General features: G+C 35.5%; 1 protein-coding gene across 2 annotated transcripts in view; it reads right to left on the reverse strand.

Moving 5' to 3' along the window:
- The window catches only part of PIBF1 (progesterone immunomodulatory binding factor 1), a 169,494-nt gene that overhangs the window by 7,768 nt on the left and 143,025 nt on the right, over positions 1-18,701 (reverse strand). For both annotated transcript variants that reach the window (XM_090258571.1, XM_090258570.1), the window contains exon 17: positions 4,944-5,117. In XM_090258571.1, coding sequence (XP_090114697.1) covers positions 4,944-5,117 — 174 coding nt within the window. The remainder of the gene's footprint in view (positions 1-4,943; positions 5,118-18,701) is intronic.

Genomic DNA, 18,701 nt, shown 5'->3' on the forward strand with positions numbered 1-18,701 from the left:
AGGTACAAAATTAACTGCTTTTTTTGGTTGATAATTCCACTCTTTTACCTATTTAAACAGTAGTGTTTCTTTTATATTACCATCTTAATAAGATTAACCTTCACTCCCATAAATTGGTACTTTATGTAAGAAGTTTTGTTATCCTTCTTTAGTTATTAACAGTTTACCTTTTAACTGAGAAGGTCTCTTATTTTATGATTTTCACATTTATGCCTCTTTTTTTAAGACTCTTATAGGTTCCACTATATGCACCCATAGGAACATTACATGAGACATATAAATTACTTTGTGACCTTTTATATTGGAAACGTTATAATATAAAAATTTGTCATTTTATAAAGAAACAGTACAAATTAATGAAAACCTCAGTTTATTAGTGGAGTGTTACCAGGCCCTCAAGTAAACCAGGAAGGAGCTCAGAGAGCTGTGGGGGAAACAAATGGCAGGATCGACTGTGTAAGGGATAAAGAAGCCAGTGACTCTCAAACCAGTGGGAGCTAATTAACAGATGAATCATGGAAAAGGGGCGAGGAAACGACATTCCGCAGCTCCTCACACATAGCTCTGGGATCAAAAGGAGGAAGACTGTCATCACCAAACACAGAGAAATGGGAAGATGTCACTAGATAACTTTGCAAATAAGTTGGAGATAGACCTATAACAAGATTACCCTTAGTCACACCCTTAGTTAAGTAGTTAATTGCGTTAGATTGTGAACCCAGATTAACCAGTAATGGAGAAATGGGGGAGGAGAAGGGAGGGGGAGCTAATCGCATTGGTATAAATCCAGTTTTCTTTGTCTACTTCCCTTGCCCATGCCCCTGGCTGGCAGTGCGCCCAGTTCTTCAGGCTCGTGCATAAACGCCTTGCTTTGCTGCTGAAGTCCTGTGTCCGGGTGTTTTATTGTGAGCTTTCTCACAACTGGAAACCTATTAGAAGTAATTTACAGTGTGATTTTGGAGATAAGTAACTAATAAAATAGGTACATTTCTGTATCCAGAAGCAGCCTACTAAAATATTAATGTATAAGTTGGGGAATTATAACATATTGAGAAAGTATGTTAAAATAAGAAAGAATGGCGACCGATAAATGCAGATATAAGCCTGGTGAATTATTCCTGGAATCTAGAAAATAAGCTGGAAATTAAGAATTTATTTGTGTTCAACCCCTGCCAGTTTCCTAAAAAAAAGACTACGTTTAGTAGATATAATCACTTTGTTTTCCAAAAAAGATATATAAGCTGAGAATCAAAGAAATAAATATTTATGAGTCCTCACAGACAGGGCCCAACCTAAGTGAATCTAGGATAGTTGACCCGGCTTTCCAGCAGCGGAATGAGAGACCACCCGGGACCGTCCAACCCCCTGCACTCCCCTGCCTTCCTTCCATTGGAATTCACGAGGAAGAGGCTGCAATCGGTACTCCTGACACTAGAAATTGAAAAATTACTTTTGAAAATGTAAATGTACATAGTTAGGTATCTTGAGGTATGAGCACACTTTGTTGAGATAAATCTAGATCCAACGTTACAAAGTGAGAGCAGAGATTCCAAACGAATGTGACAAGAAAGGGTTACAGGTACAACGAACTATTGATCCCTACAACCTCAGAGATGTCAGGGCCCCGCCCCCCCCAATCTAAACTTCGTTTGCACAAGTGTGCCATAGAAATGTTATACTTTTCTAGGTGTGTTACAGCGTGAAAAATGTTGAGAGGTATGGCGTTAGGACATAATCTTGTGGTAATGCTAGTATGGCAACCTATGTCATTAAAAAAAAATATTGATTTTAGAGAGAGGAAGAGGCAGGGAGAGAGAGAAAGAGAGAGAAAGAGAAACTGGGACTTGCTGTTCCACTTATTTATGCATTCACCAATTGATTCTTGTATGTGCCCTGACCAGGGATAGAACCCACAACCTTGGTGTATCAGGACAACACTCTAACCAACTGAGTTACTTGGTGAGGCTGTTGTCACTTGTCTTAACATATCCAATTGTATTTGCTATAATACTATGTTACAAATAACAGCTAACCTCCATTTTTGATGAAATTATAAACTTTTCCTCACAAATGAGAAAAAATTTTTATAACTTAACTATTTAAAAACTTTATAAAAATTACGGTACCTATGCATATAACACAAAATTTCCCGTTTTAAGTGGCAGTTCAGTGGCATTAAGTATATCCACACTGTACTGCCTTCACCACCATCCAGCCACAGAACTCTTCTCATCGTGCATAACTGAGACTCTGTACACATTAAACAACTCCCCGTCTCCCCTAGTCCCTGGCCACCACCATCTTACTTTCTGCCTCTGTGAACTGACTACTCTAGGTATAACCTATCCACTTTTATCTCCTTTTTGTCTTAAGGGAAAAGGTTAATGAGTGATGAAATGACTGAAGTTAGGCAAAAGAATGTAATAAGAAAGGAAAAAAAGTCTAGATATAGAGAATACATATTAGAATACTATTCTTGAATACTGAAAAGGAGCACAAGTTAGAAAACACATTGTGAATATTGCATTTTCTCTGTCCTTGGAATTTCTCACTCTCTACCTCTCATTGTCACCTGTCAAAATCCTAGACATTCTTCAAGGCCAGCTTCAAATACATTCTTTTCCTGGGAGCCCATCAATACCAGTTTCTATTCTTTCTTTGAATATCTATAGTCATATGTATTGCCTTTAAAGTAGTGCACCCAATTTTGCCTTAACTATTTGTTTACTTATCCTTGATCCTGGAGGAGAGGCATTTTTAACGATAACTCTGCATCTTCATGATCAGATACTGTTCAGAACAAGCTCTTGCATATAGTCAGTACACATTTGTTGAATTGAATTTTTATCCTCAGCAAATATTTACTGAGTATGTGCTTTGTTCCTGTGCTCTGCAAGGCAATGGGAATATGGCTTCTGTCCTTCAAGCACTTACACTCTGTGGTTCAATCTAGTCTTTTTGGTGCATTAAGTGCCTGAAAAGCAACTGCCACATCAATGGTGCATTTCTATAAAATGCACCTTTGGAAGCTGTCTTCACATATAAATATCATATGAGTCCTGCAAAGCGTTCACTCAAACTCTTATTCCTCCCCCCGATACCACACCTCTATCTCCACCTCCACTCAATTGTCCATTTTGTGTTTTCCTCATATTTTTAATGCATATATAAACATGCATCCATCCATCCATTATTAAATTTAATATCAGGAAAAAATGCCAACAGCAAATAGTTTCAGCCAAATGATCTAGGAGTAAATTAGAAATATTTCCATTTCAGCTATAAAACCATAAGATCATTAAATGATTAGATTTTATTTTCAAGTATTTGCGTCTTAAATCCCTTACTAACAATATCAGAGAATAGAAAAATATTGTTATGGAAAATTGAAAATACTCAAAATAATAACTGTAAGAATTATGATGCCTTTACAGAATCATGGCATCAAAGAAGTCCAGATCTCATTTCACATAATTTTCCTCCTAATTTTATAGATAAAAACCAGCTCAGAACATCTGAATGACTTTCCCCAAGTGACTAAGTCTTCACATTCTAATTTTGCATTATTAGCGCATAGTCTTAATTTGACTGGTTTACAGTATTCTCTCTCACTTTTCATAAAGACATAGCTGAACTCATACCTCCTTGAAAAATTTTCTCTTATTAAAGAAATAAAGTTTATTGTAGAAAAATAGATAAGCATAAAGAAGGAAAAAAATTACCTAATTAATACTTTATATTTTGTATTTTTTTTAAAAAAAATTTTATTTATTTTTAGAGAGAGGGGAAGGGAGGGAGAACAAGAGGGACAGAAACATCAACATATGGCTGCCTCTCGCATGACCCCAATTGGGGACCTGGCCTACACCCAGGCATGTGCCCTGACTGGGAATCGAACCAGCAACCCTTTGGTTTGCAGGTCGGCACTCAATCCATTGAGCCATACCAGCCAGGGTAGAACTAGGTTTTAAGAAAGTAGACACGAGAAGGATACACAGAAATCCCAGACAAGGTGCCATGAGCAAGTTAATGAGGAAGTGAAAACTACAAGTATCCAGCCTGGTAAATCCAGATTTCCTGTTTTCTCTCTGTCAGCTCCATCTCCGTTACTGCCACATAGCTTCTTACAACAATTATCCCTTATTTAATCTAGATTGTAATTCTTTCACTTTTGTTTAAAGGCTGAATTATGTAATCGCCTCCTCGATCTTGAGTAGCATGATCTGGATGTATAATGAAATAGCTTAGATCAGAAGCTCCCATACTTGACTGATTACTATAATCACCTAAGGAGGTTAAAAAAAAAATTAAGATTCTGAGGACTCACTGAATCAGAATATCGTACTTAAAATCTGGTTTCGAGTCTCTATGTTCAGATGGTAAAAATCATGTTTCTTAGAAGTTAAAGCATGCATGGGAAACCATGTTGAGGTACAGTAAAATATTTAATAATGTTACTCCTATTTTGATTCTGTAGCCTTTTCATTGTTATTCTTACTATTTGTTAAAGCATCATTTTCGAATTGTTGTAATTTCTTATTCTTTAACTAATTTCCGTGCAAATACATTTCTACCTAATAAGGTGATATTTTGCATCCTTTTTATTCTTACATAAATTAAAAACTTACAAAAAAATGCCTTCCTGATTTCCCTATAATTAGTCCCTGGAGACTGAAGGAAGCGAATGCTAGATTAAGGCTAATGTCTGGGCAAGTCCAATATATTGACGGGAAATATAAAACCCAGTTATCAGCTGTAAGATGGGACATATGTGTGTATATATATTCAGAAAAGGGATTAAGAAAGGTATTTTCAGGCCCTTCCTTTAAACTAGTAAAATTAGTTTAAAACCATTATGAATAAAAGAAAAAAATTTAAGGAAATTATAATTAGTGAAAATCAGAGATTAAACTTTTAAGGTTTTTTTTTTTTTTTGTACTTACAAACAGTGTTGGTTTGGGTATAAATATATTGTCTCCATGTTCTCTAGGCACATTCGAAGCCTTCGATTTTTGATTTTCTGTCACCTTTTTTGATTCCGTTTTAGTAAGAAGTAACCTGTCCTCAGAATGCTTACTGCGCATATTAGTGAGAACTTGCTTCATTGCTGCCAATTCCTGTTGATATATGAAGATAGAAAAAAATGGCAAGGATGATTTTTATCCAGTAGACTAATAATGATTAATGTTAAGACACTTATTTTATTTTTTGTTTACATTAAAGTTGTCATCATTTCCTTTCCCTTTGTCTACTGCCACCCAAGCCCTTGCCCCCCAAGTCATCCCTGCACTACCATCTGTGTCTGAGTCATGCATGTATGTTCTTTCATCCAGTCCCACCTCCACCTCCCCACGACAGATGTCAGTCGTTCCATGGATCGTGCCTTCTGCTTCTGTTTTGTTCATTATTATTTATTTATTTTAAAAGTTTTATTGATAGCCACGCTCACTCATTTATATACTGTGAATGACTGCTTTTATTTTTTAATATATAGTTTTTACTCTCATCTAGGATATTATTTACCCTTAGGAGGATATTATTTTGTGCATTAGATCCCACATAAACCCTTGTAAGTGAGATCATGTGGTATTTGTCTTTCGCTGCCTGGCTTGTTTCACTCAGCCTAATAATCTCCAGGTCTGTCCCTGTTGTTGCAAAAGGTAGGAGTTCCTTCTACTTTGCTATTCCACTGTGTAAATGTACCACAGCTTTTGATTCTTAAAAACAAAACAAAAACCCTCACCCAAAGATATATTTATTGACTTTGGAGAGAGAGAGAGAGAGAGAGAGAGAGAGAGAGAGAGAGAGAAACTTCGATCGGCTGCTTCGTGCACGCGCCCTGCTGCGGACCAAACCCGCAGCCTTTTGCTGTACGGGATGATGCTCCAACCAACTGAGCCACCTGGCCAGGGCCAGCTTTTCATCCTTCAACTAGAAGAAACATTTGAAGCAATTATACTATACGAAATAACATTAATGAACAATAATAACATATATGACTCACACAATCGTTAGTAGTTTTAGTATGGTAAACAGTAAGTATGACACTCTATAGTCCAAAGGTTCCTAAATTTTTCTGCACATTGGACCCACCTGTGGAGTTTCCAAAACGACTGATGCCTATGTCCCACCCCCAGAGACTGTAAATAATTGGGCTGGGGTGTGACCTAGGCGCTGACAATTTTAAAAGATCTCCAGATGATTCTCAGGGACAGACAAACTGGGGAACTACTAGCATAGTTACTTTCCACTACGGTTTTTCTACATGTCTGTTGAGTGAATTATTGAGGCATTTAACTTTTTTCTACCTTGTAAACTATCACATTTCCTTTTGAAGTCTTATATGAAAATGGTAAGGAAAAAAAGAGCCCCCCATTTTTGTCTTGCTTACTAATCAGCAGTTCAAACAGTAAGTTTAATACAGCTTCAGGATTTAACCACATTATTCCCTATTCTCTTACGAATGAAAACCAAAGTTAGCTTTATCCAGTTGCTGGCTGGACTAAGAATTATTTTGCTAACTTCTTAAAGAACTCAGATAAAATTTTTCACTCACCCCCTCTTCTAAGTCTATGTTGGCTTTTATTTTTCCCTATGTCAAACTTTAAGCACCAAACATTATTTCGTGGATATTTATGATTAATTATTAACTTGATTCAATCAAACAAAAGCATAGGGACAGAGGGCAGACTAAACTCTAATTCACGTAGAATGGTGGTAGGCTGTGTCAGGTTTTTTCTTTCCTATTATTTTATTTCATCTTCATGCCAAGACACAAGCATTATGGTGATAGAAAGAGCTCTGCTCCATTCTACGAATCTGTTTATAGACACCAGCTCTGTGTCGGAGCAAGTTCCTACAGGCCTCTTTTTTTTTTTTTTTTTTTGGTCTGGCTGTCATTAGTTCTATTTAGAACCATCTAGCTTGAGTGGATATTTTAAAACAGAGCTGTTGAGTTTAAGCCACAGGGCTTAATAAATCAGAGGGCCAAGAGTGGAGCTGGGAGCAATGGTACCGGAATCCCTTCTGCAGCATGGGGGTGACAAGGCCAATACACGTGATAATGGCTACACCTTAGACGCTGCCAATATGACAAACCCTTTATTATTATCAGAGCCTTTTGAAGATTCTTTTGCTTTCCAGATTATATTATTTCATTTCTTTGCTCCCCTACAGTGAAACATATGACCACTGATTTAATGTTCAACATGTCCAGTGCTGAGGCAGCTTTCAGCTCCTGTTCTTACCACAGGAAATAGAGGGGAAGAGGAGATGACCATCCCTTAGCATACCAGAAGAAAACTTTCTACCTGGAAGAACCTCTTTTCTGTGGCCATAACTTTTGTACCCTGGTATGAAGATTAAAAAAAAAGAAATACGTTATTTCTTCCCCTACCTACCACTAGTCTACAGATAAATAAGGTCAAGGGAATCACACTTGCTGGGGAAGGGGAGAGGAGGGCGGCAGGCACAAGGAGGAAGAAAAGGAAGGCGTTGTAGGTTGCTGGGCAGAGGCCTCAGTTCCCTAAGTGCCCTAGTGGAGACCATCGTTTTGTTTCTCTTTGGCTTCTCTCTGCTCCTGGTATAGGAGCAATTGTAATCCCTGAAGTTGGTCAGGAGACAGAAGAGAAATTCACATCTCTGTTTAAATATGACTAGGATCACCCCAAATTAGGGTGTGTCAAAGCACTGCTTCCATTCCTGGTAATAGTATTAAACAGTGTTCGCATGGTTTCTGAAATCCAGGTAAGGAGCACTTTAAAAGCAACAAAGTTCTGTAAGATTCCTATTAGGATAATACAATGGGTACGAAAATAAGATGTACAACAATTTTGTTCAGTTTTATTATGTCTGATTATATAGATGGATCCCTTTCATATCAATGGTAAATTTGAGCAAAGAAAATTCCGCTTTAACATCTAATAGTATCTAAAATGCCATCATCTACTGAACAGAGAAAGCGAAGCACATGTAGTGGAAATATTTTAGTATCATAAGTCAAAGACTCATCCATTCCTGACTCTATTATTAATTGTGTAAACTCAGGCAATCTACCCTGTTCAATGAACTTCAGTTTCCTAACTGATAAAATGTATGCCTGTGTTACCTTTTCGGACTTCTGCCAGTCTGATAAATGTTTGGGTATGTTTGGTTTGCATTTCTTCTATTTTGAGGCTGAGCAGCTTTTCATATATATAAGGGTATTTTCTTTTCTGTTGCTACCCTTGACCCATTTTTCTGCTGGGTGATTGGTCATTTTTTTATACTTTTCGCAGAGTGCTTTATATGTTAGAGATATCAGCCCTTTGTGATATGAATGGCAATTTTTTCCATTAATTTTTATTTGGCTTTGTTTACATTTTTTTACTGTTTTGCTATGCACTTTCTGATTCTGATGTAGCTGAAAATGTCAATCTTTAATTTTCTAGCCTTCTTCATGGTTTCTTCTTCTATTTTCCTCTAGTTAACTTCTATGGTTTCTTTTTCTTTTCTTTTTAAAACATTTAGATGTTTAATCTGTTTGAAATTTATTCCAGCTTCTGGTGATAGGTGTGGTGAATTCAACATCTCTTTCCCTATGGTTATTCTGTAACAACAACATTATATATTGCAGAGATAATTTTTTTCCCCTCATTAATTTGAGATGCTATTTTTCTTATATAGTAAACGTCCGTAAGTGTATGATTTATTTCTGGACTTTTAAACTCTTCCAATGGTCTGTTTGTTTACTCACCATATCCTTCTATTTTAATGTTTAATGACTGAAGTGCTTTTTGGCTATATTCTTAGGGATAGGGTTGGGATATTAAAAAAAACAAACAAACTTAGGGAGAACTGACTTTTATAATGTTGAGTCTTCCTAACCATGAAAACATTTTAATATAGCTCTCACCTACATTTTTAAACATACATTGTCCTGCCTTAGTTGCCCTAATGAAAAGTCATTCACGAGATCCCAATTCACAACTGACAAAACAGAAATAAACCAACATACAAGAACTAGAAAACAAATTTACCACTACAAGTTTGGTAAGAGGAACACTTCTTGACATCTGATTTGTTCCTGACCTGGTTCAGTTCTTATCATGTTTTTGCCTGGCTCCTGATGCCTAGTTCCATCTCTTATTTAAGGTTCTGCTCTTTTGTTTGGACTTGACCTTTGCATTTCGTTTCTTAGCTTTTGAGTCTACTTTCCTCTGTTCTGTAACTATCCTCTTCTGATTGGTCAGTGGGGTTATTTGTAGTATTGTCTTAAGATTTATAAATACTGTTCACTGCAGAGCAGAGAGTGTGATTAGAGTCACAGAAAAGGAACCTCTGATGTTCAAAGGAGAATGTTTCAAGTATCAAGTTCAACTGGATTCTTTTTCTTAAGAGTGCATTGATTGCTCAAAATCATGCCATCTATTCTAGTTCCTATTTCAATCCCGACTTACATTCTCCTCTCTTCTTTGAGTCCTGCTTTTTTCTCCTCATTGATGGAAACAATATATGCCTTTTAAATAATATTACCTAAGATTATCTAGCTTCTTAATCATAATGTTAGCTGGAATCAATTTTGTACTGACTGTTTTTAAGACCGATGCACTGTTGTTATCGTGAAATTTCTTTTTATTGCACATCTTGGCAAGTTCCATTGTTTCTTACATCTCTTTTTGTTTTTTTGATGGCATACAATCTAGTAAGTTTCCCGAAGAGGATACTGTGGAAGAAAGTATTGTGCTTTTCTTCAGAACTTTGATAATAGTACTTCTCTGTTCCAAAGTCAAATTTCTGAGAACAATGATGCCAAGCTGATTCTTGTATCTTTGTACATATTCTGTTCCTTTCTGGAATCTTCAATATGTTTAGCTATTTCTTAACTTCCTTTGCTGACTTTTGCTCACATCCTTCTACTAGCATTTTTACTTACTGCAATAACTTATTGATTTTGATTTTAGCAGATTTTAAAAATATCACAAACTTTCCCCACTGTTTCTTATTTTATGAAAATACTACTTTTTCAAGTCTTTCTGAAGAAACTAATTACAATACTTCGTAAGTTCTTTGCTGCTCCAGAATTTTCTTTTTCTCTTCTAGGGAAAGGGTTCAGTTTCTCTGCTTATTGTGATTTTTCTCTTGTTCTACAAAGTTTCTTGCAATTTCTGACAGTCTTTGCTTGTGTGTTCCAACTTATGAATAAGCAGATTAAATGTTTTCATTCTGCTGTCATGGGGCATTCATCTGAATGAAAGAGTACAATATCTATACATGTGGACAAGAAAATCTGTCCAGCAAACTTCACTTTAGGGACCTCAGACAGAAAATAGGTTTTCTTCTCCGAAATGACAAAATGTGGAAGAATGTCCTAATCTGGAGCCTCTTCATTTTGACAGTTCTAGGCTATTCCTAGCAAATCTTTCATTAATTTAGAAACCATTTCTCAAAATACATTTTAAAATTCCTGTTTTCTTTTTAAATTACAGAAGCATTACTTGTTCATGGTAAAATTCAAATACTGAAAAAGCAGCATGCCCCAATTCTCTTTTTTCTTTTACCACTTGTTTAAGACCTTTGAATAGCATTCTGTAACAGTCTGATTATAACAATATTCATTAATTCTGATGTGCTTTTATAAGAAAATTACAGGAACTTCAAGAATGAGTAAGCCATTCATGAAAATTAATAAATGTAGAATTATATCTTATATAGTTAAAACTTAGGATAAAACAAAGACAAAACAATAAAAACCACATTGCAGTAAAATAATTACTCTTCAAAACAGAAAGAGTCAAGGGCAAGAACATTCTCATGAAACTGCCAGAGGATGATGATGATGATGATTGCTATTTTACAGCTAATCATCATGCAAGAGATATATTGCTGTCTTGAATCCAGAAGTACATACGTTGGCCATTTAAATAAGCTATTTGCATAAAGTGCACATTAAGACAGCTCAACTGCAGAGCAGCTGCTTAACAGTATTGCATAGTTCACGCCAATAAATTGCTGAAAGTTGTAAACTCTGCAAAGATGTTGGCAAGGGGACACATAGATGGCATTTCTTCATGAAAATAGCTCTGACAAGTATAATGTAGAATATGTACTCCACTGCAGGTTAAATGTAAGTGCTTTTATACAGTAATGACAAAGCCTCATGGGTAACAACTCAGGTAATTCTGTGTATCACTTCTACTTGAGGTAACAAAGGAAAAAACTAATCTGGTTTAAAACAATACAAGCAATACTTAAACTTCATTTAAAAAAGCATTTGAAAAACATTCCATTATGGAAGTTTACAAAGACACAAAAAAAGAGATGCAGTATGCTGAACCTTCAATTTCTATGGTGCAACTTCAACAATTATCAACATTTTTCTAATGCTTTATTGAGATATAATTAACACACCATATAGTCAACCATTTAAAGTGTTTAATCAATGATTTTTTGATGGACATTTGGGTTGTATCCAGCTGTTGGCTATCGTGAATAATACTGCCATAGACACTCATGCACAAGTTTTTTTGTGGATGTTTTCGTTTCTCTTGGGTGTTCACCTCGGAGTGGAATTGCTGGGTCACATGGCAACTATGTTTAACTGTTTGAGGAACTGCCACATTGTTTTGTCAACATCGTTTTATCTATTTTCTTGCCAGTTTTTTTGGAAAAGATTTTAAAGCAGATTTCAGACCTCAGATCATTTCACTTGTAAGCACTTCAGTAGAGATTTTTAACAGATAAAGATTAAAAAAATATCCAGATATTATCTTAACACAGTTCATAGTTTAAAAGAAAATGTAAATTTAATTCAAACTCAGCCATCCTATGTAGTCCTCAATAAGAATTTTAAATTATCAAAGCAAATTTCAGCAGTTTACTAAATGATTTTTGATGAAGTTACAAATACACGTTCAGTGCCAATGTACTATACTCTAGATACTAGACAAAAGCAGATTTTGTAAGGCAAAATTTTTAAGAGAATAGCATGAGTATCTACAACTGCAAACTTTTCCAGAGGCCCTCAGTATTTCCATCTAAATACTTGCTCCCATTTGTGGGCTAACCTCATCCTAGTATTGTCTCTTTGCCTCAAGGGGACAATATGAATTTTTTAGGTGTGAAAAGAGGAAGAGAAAGGACAAGAAGTAACATTCACTGCTATCTACTATGTGCCAAGGCTCTGAGTTAAGTATTTTACATAATAATTTAAACCTCTCCTGAATACTACGAGGTAGATATTACCTCAGTTTTGAAGATGAGGAAACTGAGGTTTAGAAGGCTTTAGGAAATTTAGCCAAGTTCACTGGCTGCTAAGAAGTGAAACTAGGATTCAAATGCAGGCCTCCTGGGTTCAGACCTGTCATTATTTACATAATAATGCGGCTACCTTCTCTCAAGGCTTTTGACATGCACAATTTCAGGTTTAGAAGGGATCTTCAAGTTATTTAAGCTAGCCTCTATACAAAAAGCAAAGTAACAATAACAATAATAAAACGAAGAAAAACAAAACAAAACAAAGAAAACATGTCTCCTTCTAAAGACTACCATTAGGTTTTAATTCCGGTGTTTGGAAACATGCATAACAAGTCTATTACTGCCACTTTCTCATGCCTATTTTGAATTTCTTGTATCTAAGTCTTCTCTCTTATGACTGAAAAGGATTCTTTCATCATATTGCTTTCTTTAGACTATCTGCTGGTATTAAAAAGTTTTGGGCCTAGAACAGAATAAAGAAAAGTCTTGAGTAGAGCAACACCAAAAAAGGCCTATCTACTCCTTAGTCTCAAGCATTTCCGAGGACATTAACACCTCTGGAGCCATACCCTGTGACTGCAAGCTCAGTGAGAGCTCAAGTATTTACACGAATGAGAGCTAATTATGCTGTCGTAGGTTCAGGGACATAACTAATCACCTGAAACATTCTTCCTGAACTTGAATATTATCTTAAGGTCACTCTCAACAGCGGTCCAGGTAGAGGAAGCTAGTACTAACATGCAGAAGTAGGTCCAAGTTGAAATCTATGGCTGCAGTTGATTAAAACAGAAATGGGGACACCTTGATGGTGCTCATTGGTTTGTGTGGACTTTAGCTCACCTGATTCCTGAACAGTGCCTTGGACTTCTGTTTTTTGTTCTGGTATTTCTGTCCTCTTAGTGCCTGGCGTTCCCTTCGGCAACAGTTAGTATGCATCTAGTTGCTGTTTTCTGGCCTTTACTCTTTTCTTTCAGTCTAATCTGACAGGTTTCGATGCATATTCTTGCCAATTTTCATCATCAGTTTCAGACTCTAAACTCTATCCTCCATTTTGAGCACCGGTTTCCAGAGTGTGACTCACTCTAGTGCCTATCCTTTCTCCACGGGTTCCCAGCTTTCTCTCAGTGCTGGTCCTTGACATGTGATCAGTGACTTGTTAAGTTTGTAGCAAAGTATGCCAAGTCAATACCTAAAAGAATTATGACCATAATCATCTCATATCATTGTCAATATTCTCTCCTGGCCACCACAAGTTCCAGAGACTTATTTTATAGCTTTGCAGTTTGTTTTGTGAGTCTCCTTATGGCCTAGAGTTGTTTGGTTTATTATAAACTGCTACTATACTAAGAGTCATAAAAACACGGGGTTAGAAATGATAGCTAGAGGTCATTTACTTGTTCCTTACTGATAAAAAAAATAAAATAAATGAGAGAAGTGTACTTAACCCTGTAAAAGAAAACATGCCAAACTTCTAAAATGCAGTGGGAAAAATACACATTTCATTCTTCAAAAAAAGAAAAAGAAAAGAAATGACAGGTCTATACAATACATAATAGATGTGAAAATGTGACGTGAAAAAGTTAAAAGGGCATATATACACAAACAAAATATTTTTATGATGAGATATTATACTGCTTCACACAAGACAGAGTTTTACTTACAGGATACAACAAAGATATTTGTAATTTTAAAAAAGATGATGAAAAGATTAAAGAAGAAGCCAAGATACTTATGAAACTCAAAATAGTTTGACCTAGTTCTACTAAGTTTCAGTACAAGTCCACACAAACACAGAGGTACAGGAGTGCAATCCGAAAGAAATTCAAGTGTCTTTTATGCAACTCGAATCTGAGGAGAGTTAACATTCCACAGAATGGACTCAGTTGCTGCTTTTGTGAAATGAGTATAGGACCATCACAGGTCTTATGATGTGAGGTTTAAGTGGAATAAATGGATAGAAAAAGAACTATGAAGTAATATACAAATATTAAATATTTTTCTTATGAACAGAAAAATACCCGTGTTGGGGAAAAGCTTAATGCCCCCTTGAATTCTAGAAGGCATAAGCCAAAGGCCACTTCTCTCATTACAGAGGGATAATTTAAAACTTTTCCTTTCTTTGCTTGCTTCTTTTCAGACATACTTGACTGAAAGCAATCTATAACTGATCCTTAAGTATGGTAGCATAACATACTGATCTAAAAGTGTTTTAGATATTTTGGTAGAAAGAAGCTATAAAAACTTAAGATATTATTATTACTGTTACACAATAGCTTTGGCTCTGTCATATTTAAAGTATGTGTAAATTCACATTTGCAATGAGTTTTTACAACATTTTTCTCCCTTAATTTTCTCAGACCTGAATACACATATCCTAAGATGAAGAAAAAAAGTGTTCTAAAACATTATAGGGAAAATATGGCTTATACTGTATGTGTGCTTTAGGTTTCACTCTTTCTTTAAGATACTCGTTTACATTCAATCAGAAACAAATTTTAACTTGAAGAGCATGATTATAATGAGAAATATATGAATCTGGAAAATACTTATATCCTTATTAAAATTAACTTACCCACTCCATGTTTTTTTTCCTAGTCATGCTGACTATAAAATTTAACTACATAGGTGTATAAAAAAACCCTGCAAAAAGGTACTCTTAACAAAATTTAAAAACAGTTAAGTAGGACACAAAGAGAATGACACACATGTAGAAAAATGTAATTTGTTTGAACCGTTTACGAAGTACATTGCCTAAGGGACACTTGTGATGCTGAAATGTTCTTGAAACTTTCCGAGAAATCACAAAGAACATATGAATTAGACTCCTGGAACATAATCATACCATAAAAGAATGATAATTACACTGTGACTTCACTTTTCAGAAACCTGGCTAACGGCAGAGTTTGTTTTCTTTTTGTTAAGTGACATACACTGCAGTTACAGGCAAGTTACCTGGGACAGTGGAAGTTAGTCCAACATTCAGGCAAGTGGGGGGTCTTGCCCATTTTAGGTACTTAGTAAAGAGTGTTTGGTTATTGTGCCTGTGTGCACCCTGAGCAATATTACTGGCAGGAGCACTGGATGAAAGGGTATAAGATCCCATGTCTTAGAAACAGATCTTATATTCCACAAATATATATTATTCCTTAGCTGCCTCATACCCACAGAGCTTACTATGACTACAACTACCATGTCCGTGTTCTAGACAAACTTTTCAGGTATGACAGCTTATTGGCTACTTTCAGATAGTTCTCTAAAACTGTCTTCCATTGTAGGAGAGTTTCTGTATTTTTCCAGTTAAAGTATCAGTTATCAGAGTGAATTTTATTTTTTGAGGGGAAGTACTAAGGATATATGAAAGGTTAGTTTCTAAAGCTTTCTATTTGACTATTTATTCTACTTGACAGTTTCTAGTGCAATTATTAGAAAACTGAAAAGGGCCATAATTAGTTCAGCAAACATTCTTGGAGAATTTTCCTCAAAACTCTGACCCTACCCTCTTGCAATTTGATGGGACTCCCTAAATTCTTACTGCCAAGTCACAAACTTACCTGTATGTTATCATAATCTTTATTTTTACTTTTCAAAATGCAAAAGGTGCCCCTCCCATCTAAAGTTAAATCTCATCACTTTGCTCTGTATTTCTTCCTTTTCCCATACTTTTGCTCAACTGATTATTCTCTCTCTTTTGTACTTTCAATACCTCTGTTTTGCTTCTTCCTGTCACCATTTAAACTGGATAGTCTCCGACTTTGAGAAGTAACAGCCCTTGGTCTAATGCTCCCTCCCTGACATCCCATATTCTCTTACCCAAATATCGTAAGGGCTATCTATTTTTCCTATGACTACTTTTCAACCTCTGTTCATTCATCAATACACTGCAATCTCTTTTTTAGCTTTACTGAAACCACTTCAGCATCTTGTTAAATATGAATCACATTTTCTTTTTTTTATCTTTGTTTGACCTGGAAACTCCATCTCTTCTGAATGGTTCTTGCTGGGTTTCCCTGACTCTGCCATCAATCTGGTCCCTCTTCAATCTTCTTCGTTAAGTGCTTTTTCCTCTGCCCATTGCTGTTCCTCAGGATTTTGTCCGAGGCCTTTTTTTGTTGTTCTCACGCTCTATGCTCTTACTAGTTCACTTAACCCAGCACTTCCTACATTCATGCATAGCACCATTTTTAGGCTGTGACTCTCAGATCTCTACCTCCAGATGAGTTCTCTTGCATGGGCTCCAGAACCTACGTTTGTTACTCTCCACTTTTTATATCCATGTAGGTATTTTCTTGAACTTTCCTCCCCCAAACCTATTCCTATGTTCTTTGTAGCACCACCATAAAGCCAAGACATAAGCCAAAACCCTGGGTATCATTTCTCATTCTTCTAACTGTTTTGTAAATGCAGTTAATTGCGAAGCCCCATGATTTTGCTTTTCTGAAGAGCTTTCAAATTGGTCCATTTTTGTCAGGCACCATCATCACCAATGTAGTTCAAGACACCACTGTCACTCTCTGAAATACTAGAATAACTTCCTAATTGGAACTTTACCACTGCCTTTAATGCAGTTGCAGAAGAAATTGGAAAAGGGCTTTTACACCAGCTTCTTAAAATTCTGCTCATTATTGTATCAGACATTTAGCTGATTAAAGACATTTTTTCTACTCTCAAAAGAAACAAAGAAAATCTGAATTTTCCAAAGGTCATCAGAAAATCTTGATTTATCAAGGCAGTATTAGTGGAGAAAGTGGATGAAAAACAAAAACCATTCAAGAAGACTCCTGAGATGCAGGCTCAATAAGACAGAAGCCATTCTAAGGAATCTCATTACTTGTTCTCACAACTGAATGTTCAATTCGAAGCCCTGCCATTGTTATCAGTTGATCTTTTCATTTACTTCTTTTTAACCCGATTACTTAAGGTTTATATTTTTGATATTTTATATTTTTATTCCTAAGAGGTCTTAGTATAAGTGAAGATTACAACCCACTTGAATAAAACAAAAGAAGTTCTCCTGAGGCATCTAAAGTAAAAGAAAAAAAAGAGATTATAACACCTGGATAAGATATTCAGTTGAGTTTCCTAGTAACTAAAAATAAAGAAAAAAAAAAAAAAAAGGAAGAAAAAAAGAAAGAAAAGAAAAAAGAAAATACATTAAATTACATAGTTTTCATTTCCTGACAAAAAAAAAAAAAGAAAGGATATAACTTCATCTACACAGGCAAAAATTTTCCTGGAACTGGAGCAAGCAATTCACCAGGAGATTTTTGTCTAAATGGGACTAAGAAGAAAATTCATGAGTTTATGTTTCAGGTGAAAAAAGATATTTCTTCCAGGTTTGACAGTAAATATGTAATCGTGGTTGAGTTACTTAACTCTTACCAGCATCAGTTTCATCTGTACAAGTGGGGACGATGATATTTATCTCAGTGGACTGCAGTAAAGACTAAATTATGTAATATAAATAGAAGTACTTAGTAGACTGCCTTAAATAGTTCCACAAAACAAAGAGAGATGACACCAGATCTTGTTTTGATCTTTTAAAGGCAGAGGACATGACAATAAATTGTACCTTAATAGAGAGAATTTTTATCAGGAGAGATATTTTGCCTCTTCCCCCTCACTTTGCTTTATGAAGTTTTCACTGAATACAGGGACAGAACTTAGAAAATTTAAAGTGAAACAATAGAAACATGTATGAGATCTCAATTCAATTCACAACCACATCTTTTACATAGTATTTGTTGTGGAGATCCTTTAATCTAATATATTTACCCATCCCAGTTGAGCTTTATAGCCTGAAAAGACAACCTAAAAATGCTATTTTTTCCATTCTTGTCACATTTTAATGTTTTATTAATACCTTTTCACAAAGGAAACACTGAGAATAAAAATCACCTAATATACTACTTATAATTCCAAATACCTACAACCATTTTTGAATGAATAAATGCCAAGAATTTATAGAATAGGAGGCCAATAATAATTTTATCATTCTTAGAAATCTTATTTCACACGTGAACTCCTACATGAGAGGATTACTTTTAAACTAATGATTTTGAGCTGACATTAATAAAGAAAATAAAAACTCTCTGTGACCATGTCCCAAATGTTATAAAGTTGTCAACCTAGAATTATCCCACCAGTTTTCTTTCTTTTTTTTTTTTCATTTAATACATACTTGATAACTATGTAAATGAGTTGGTGATCTCATTTCACATTACATGACCATATACAGTCTTAACAGAACTAAGTGACCCTGCTGAAAAACTTAGAGCTGTCCAGTGCAAAAAGAAAATAGAAAACTAAAAAGTGTTTTTTTGGTTTCTTTATGAATCATTAATTTAAACAGAGATAATTAAGCTATCGAAACAAGGACTCCCATTGGATAATTTTCCCAGGATCCTGACTAGGGTAAGTAAGGCAAACTGTCAAGCACCAGGCCTGCATTGTGCACCCCTCTGAGAGTG

This window comes from Furipterus horrens, unplaced genomic scaffold (genome assembly GCF_987537825.1).
Source record: "Furipterus horrens unplaced genomic scaffold, mFurHor1.1.pri manual_scaffold_12, whole genome shotgun sequence".
NCBI classification, from domain to species: Eukaryota; Metazoa; Chordata; class Mammalia; order Chiroptera; family Furipteridae; genus Furipterus; species Furipterus horrens.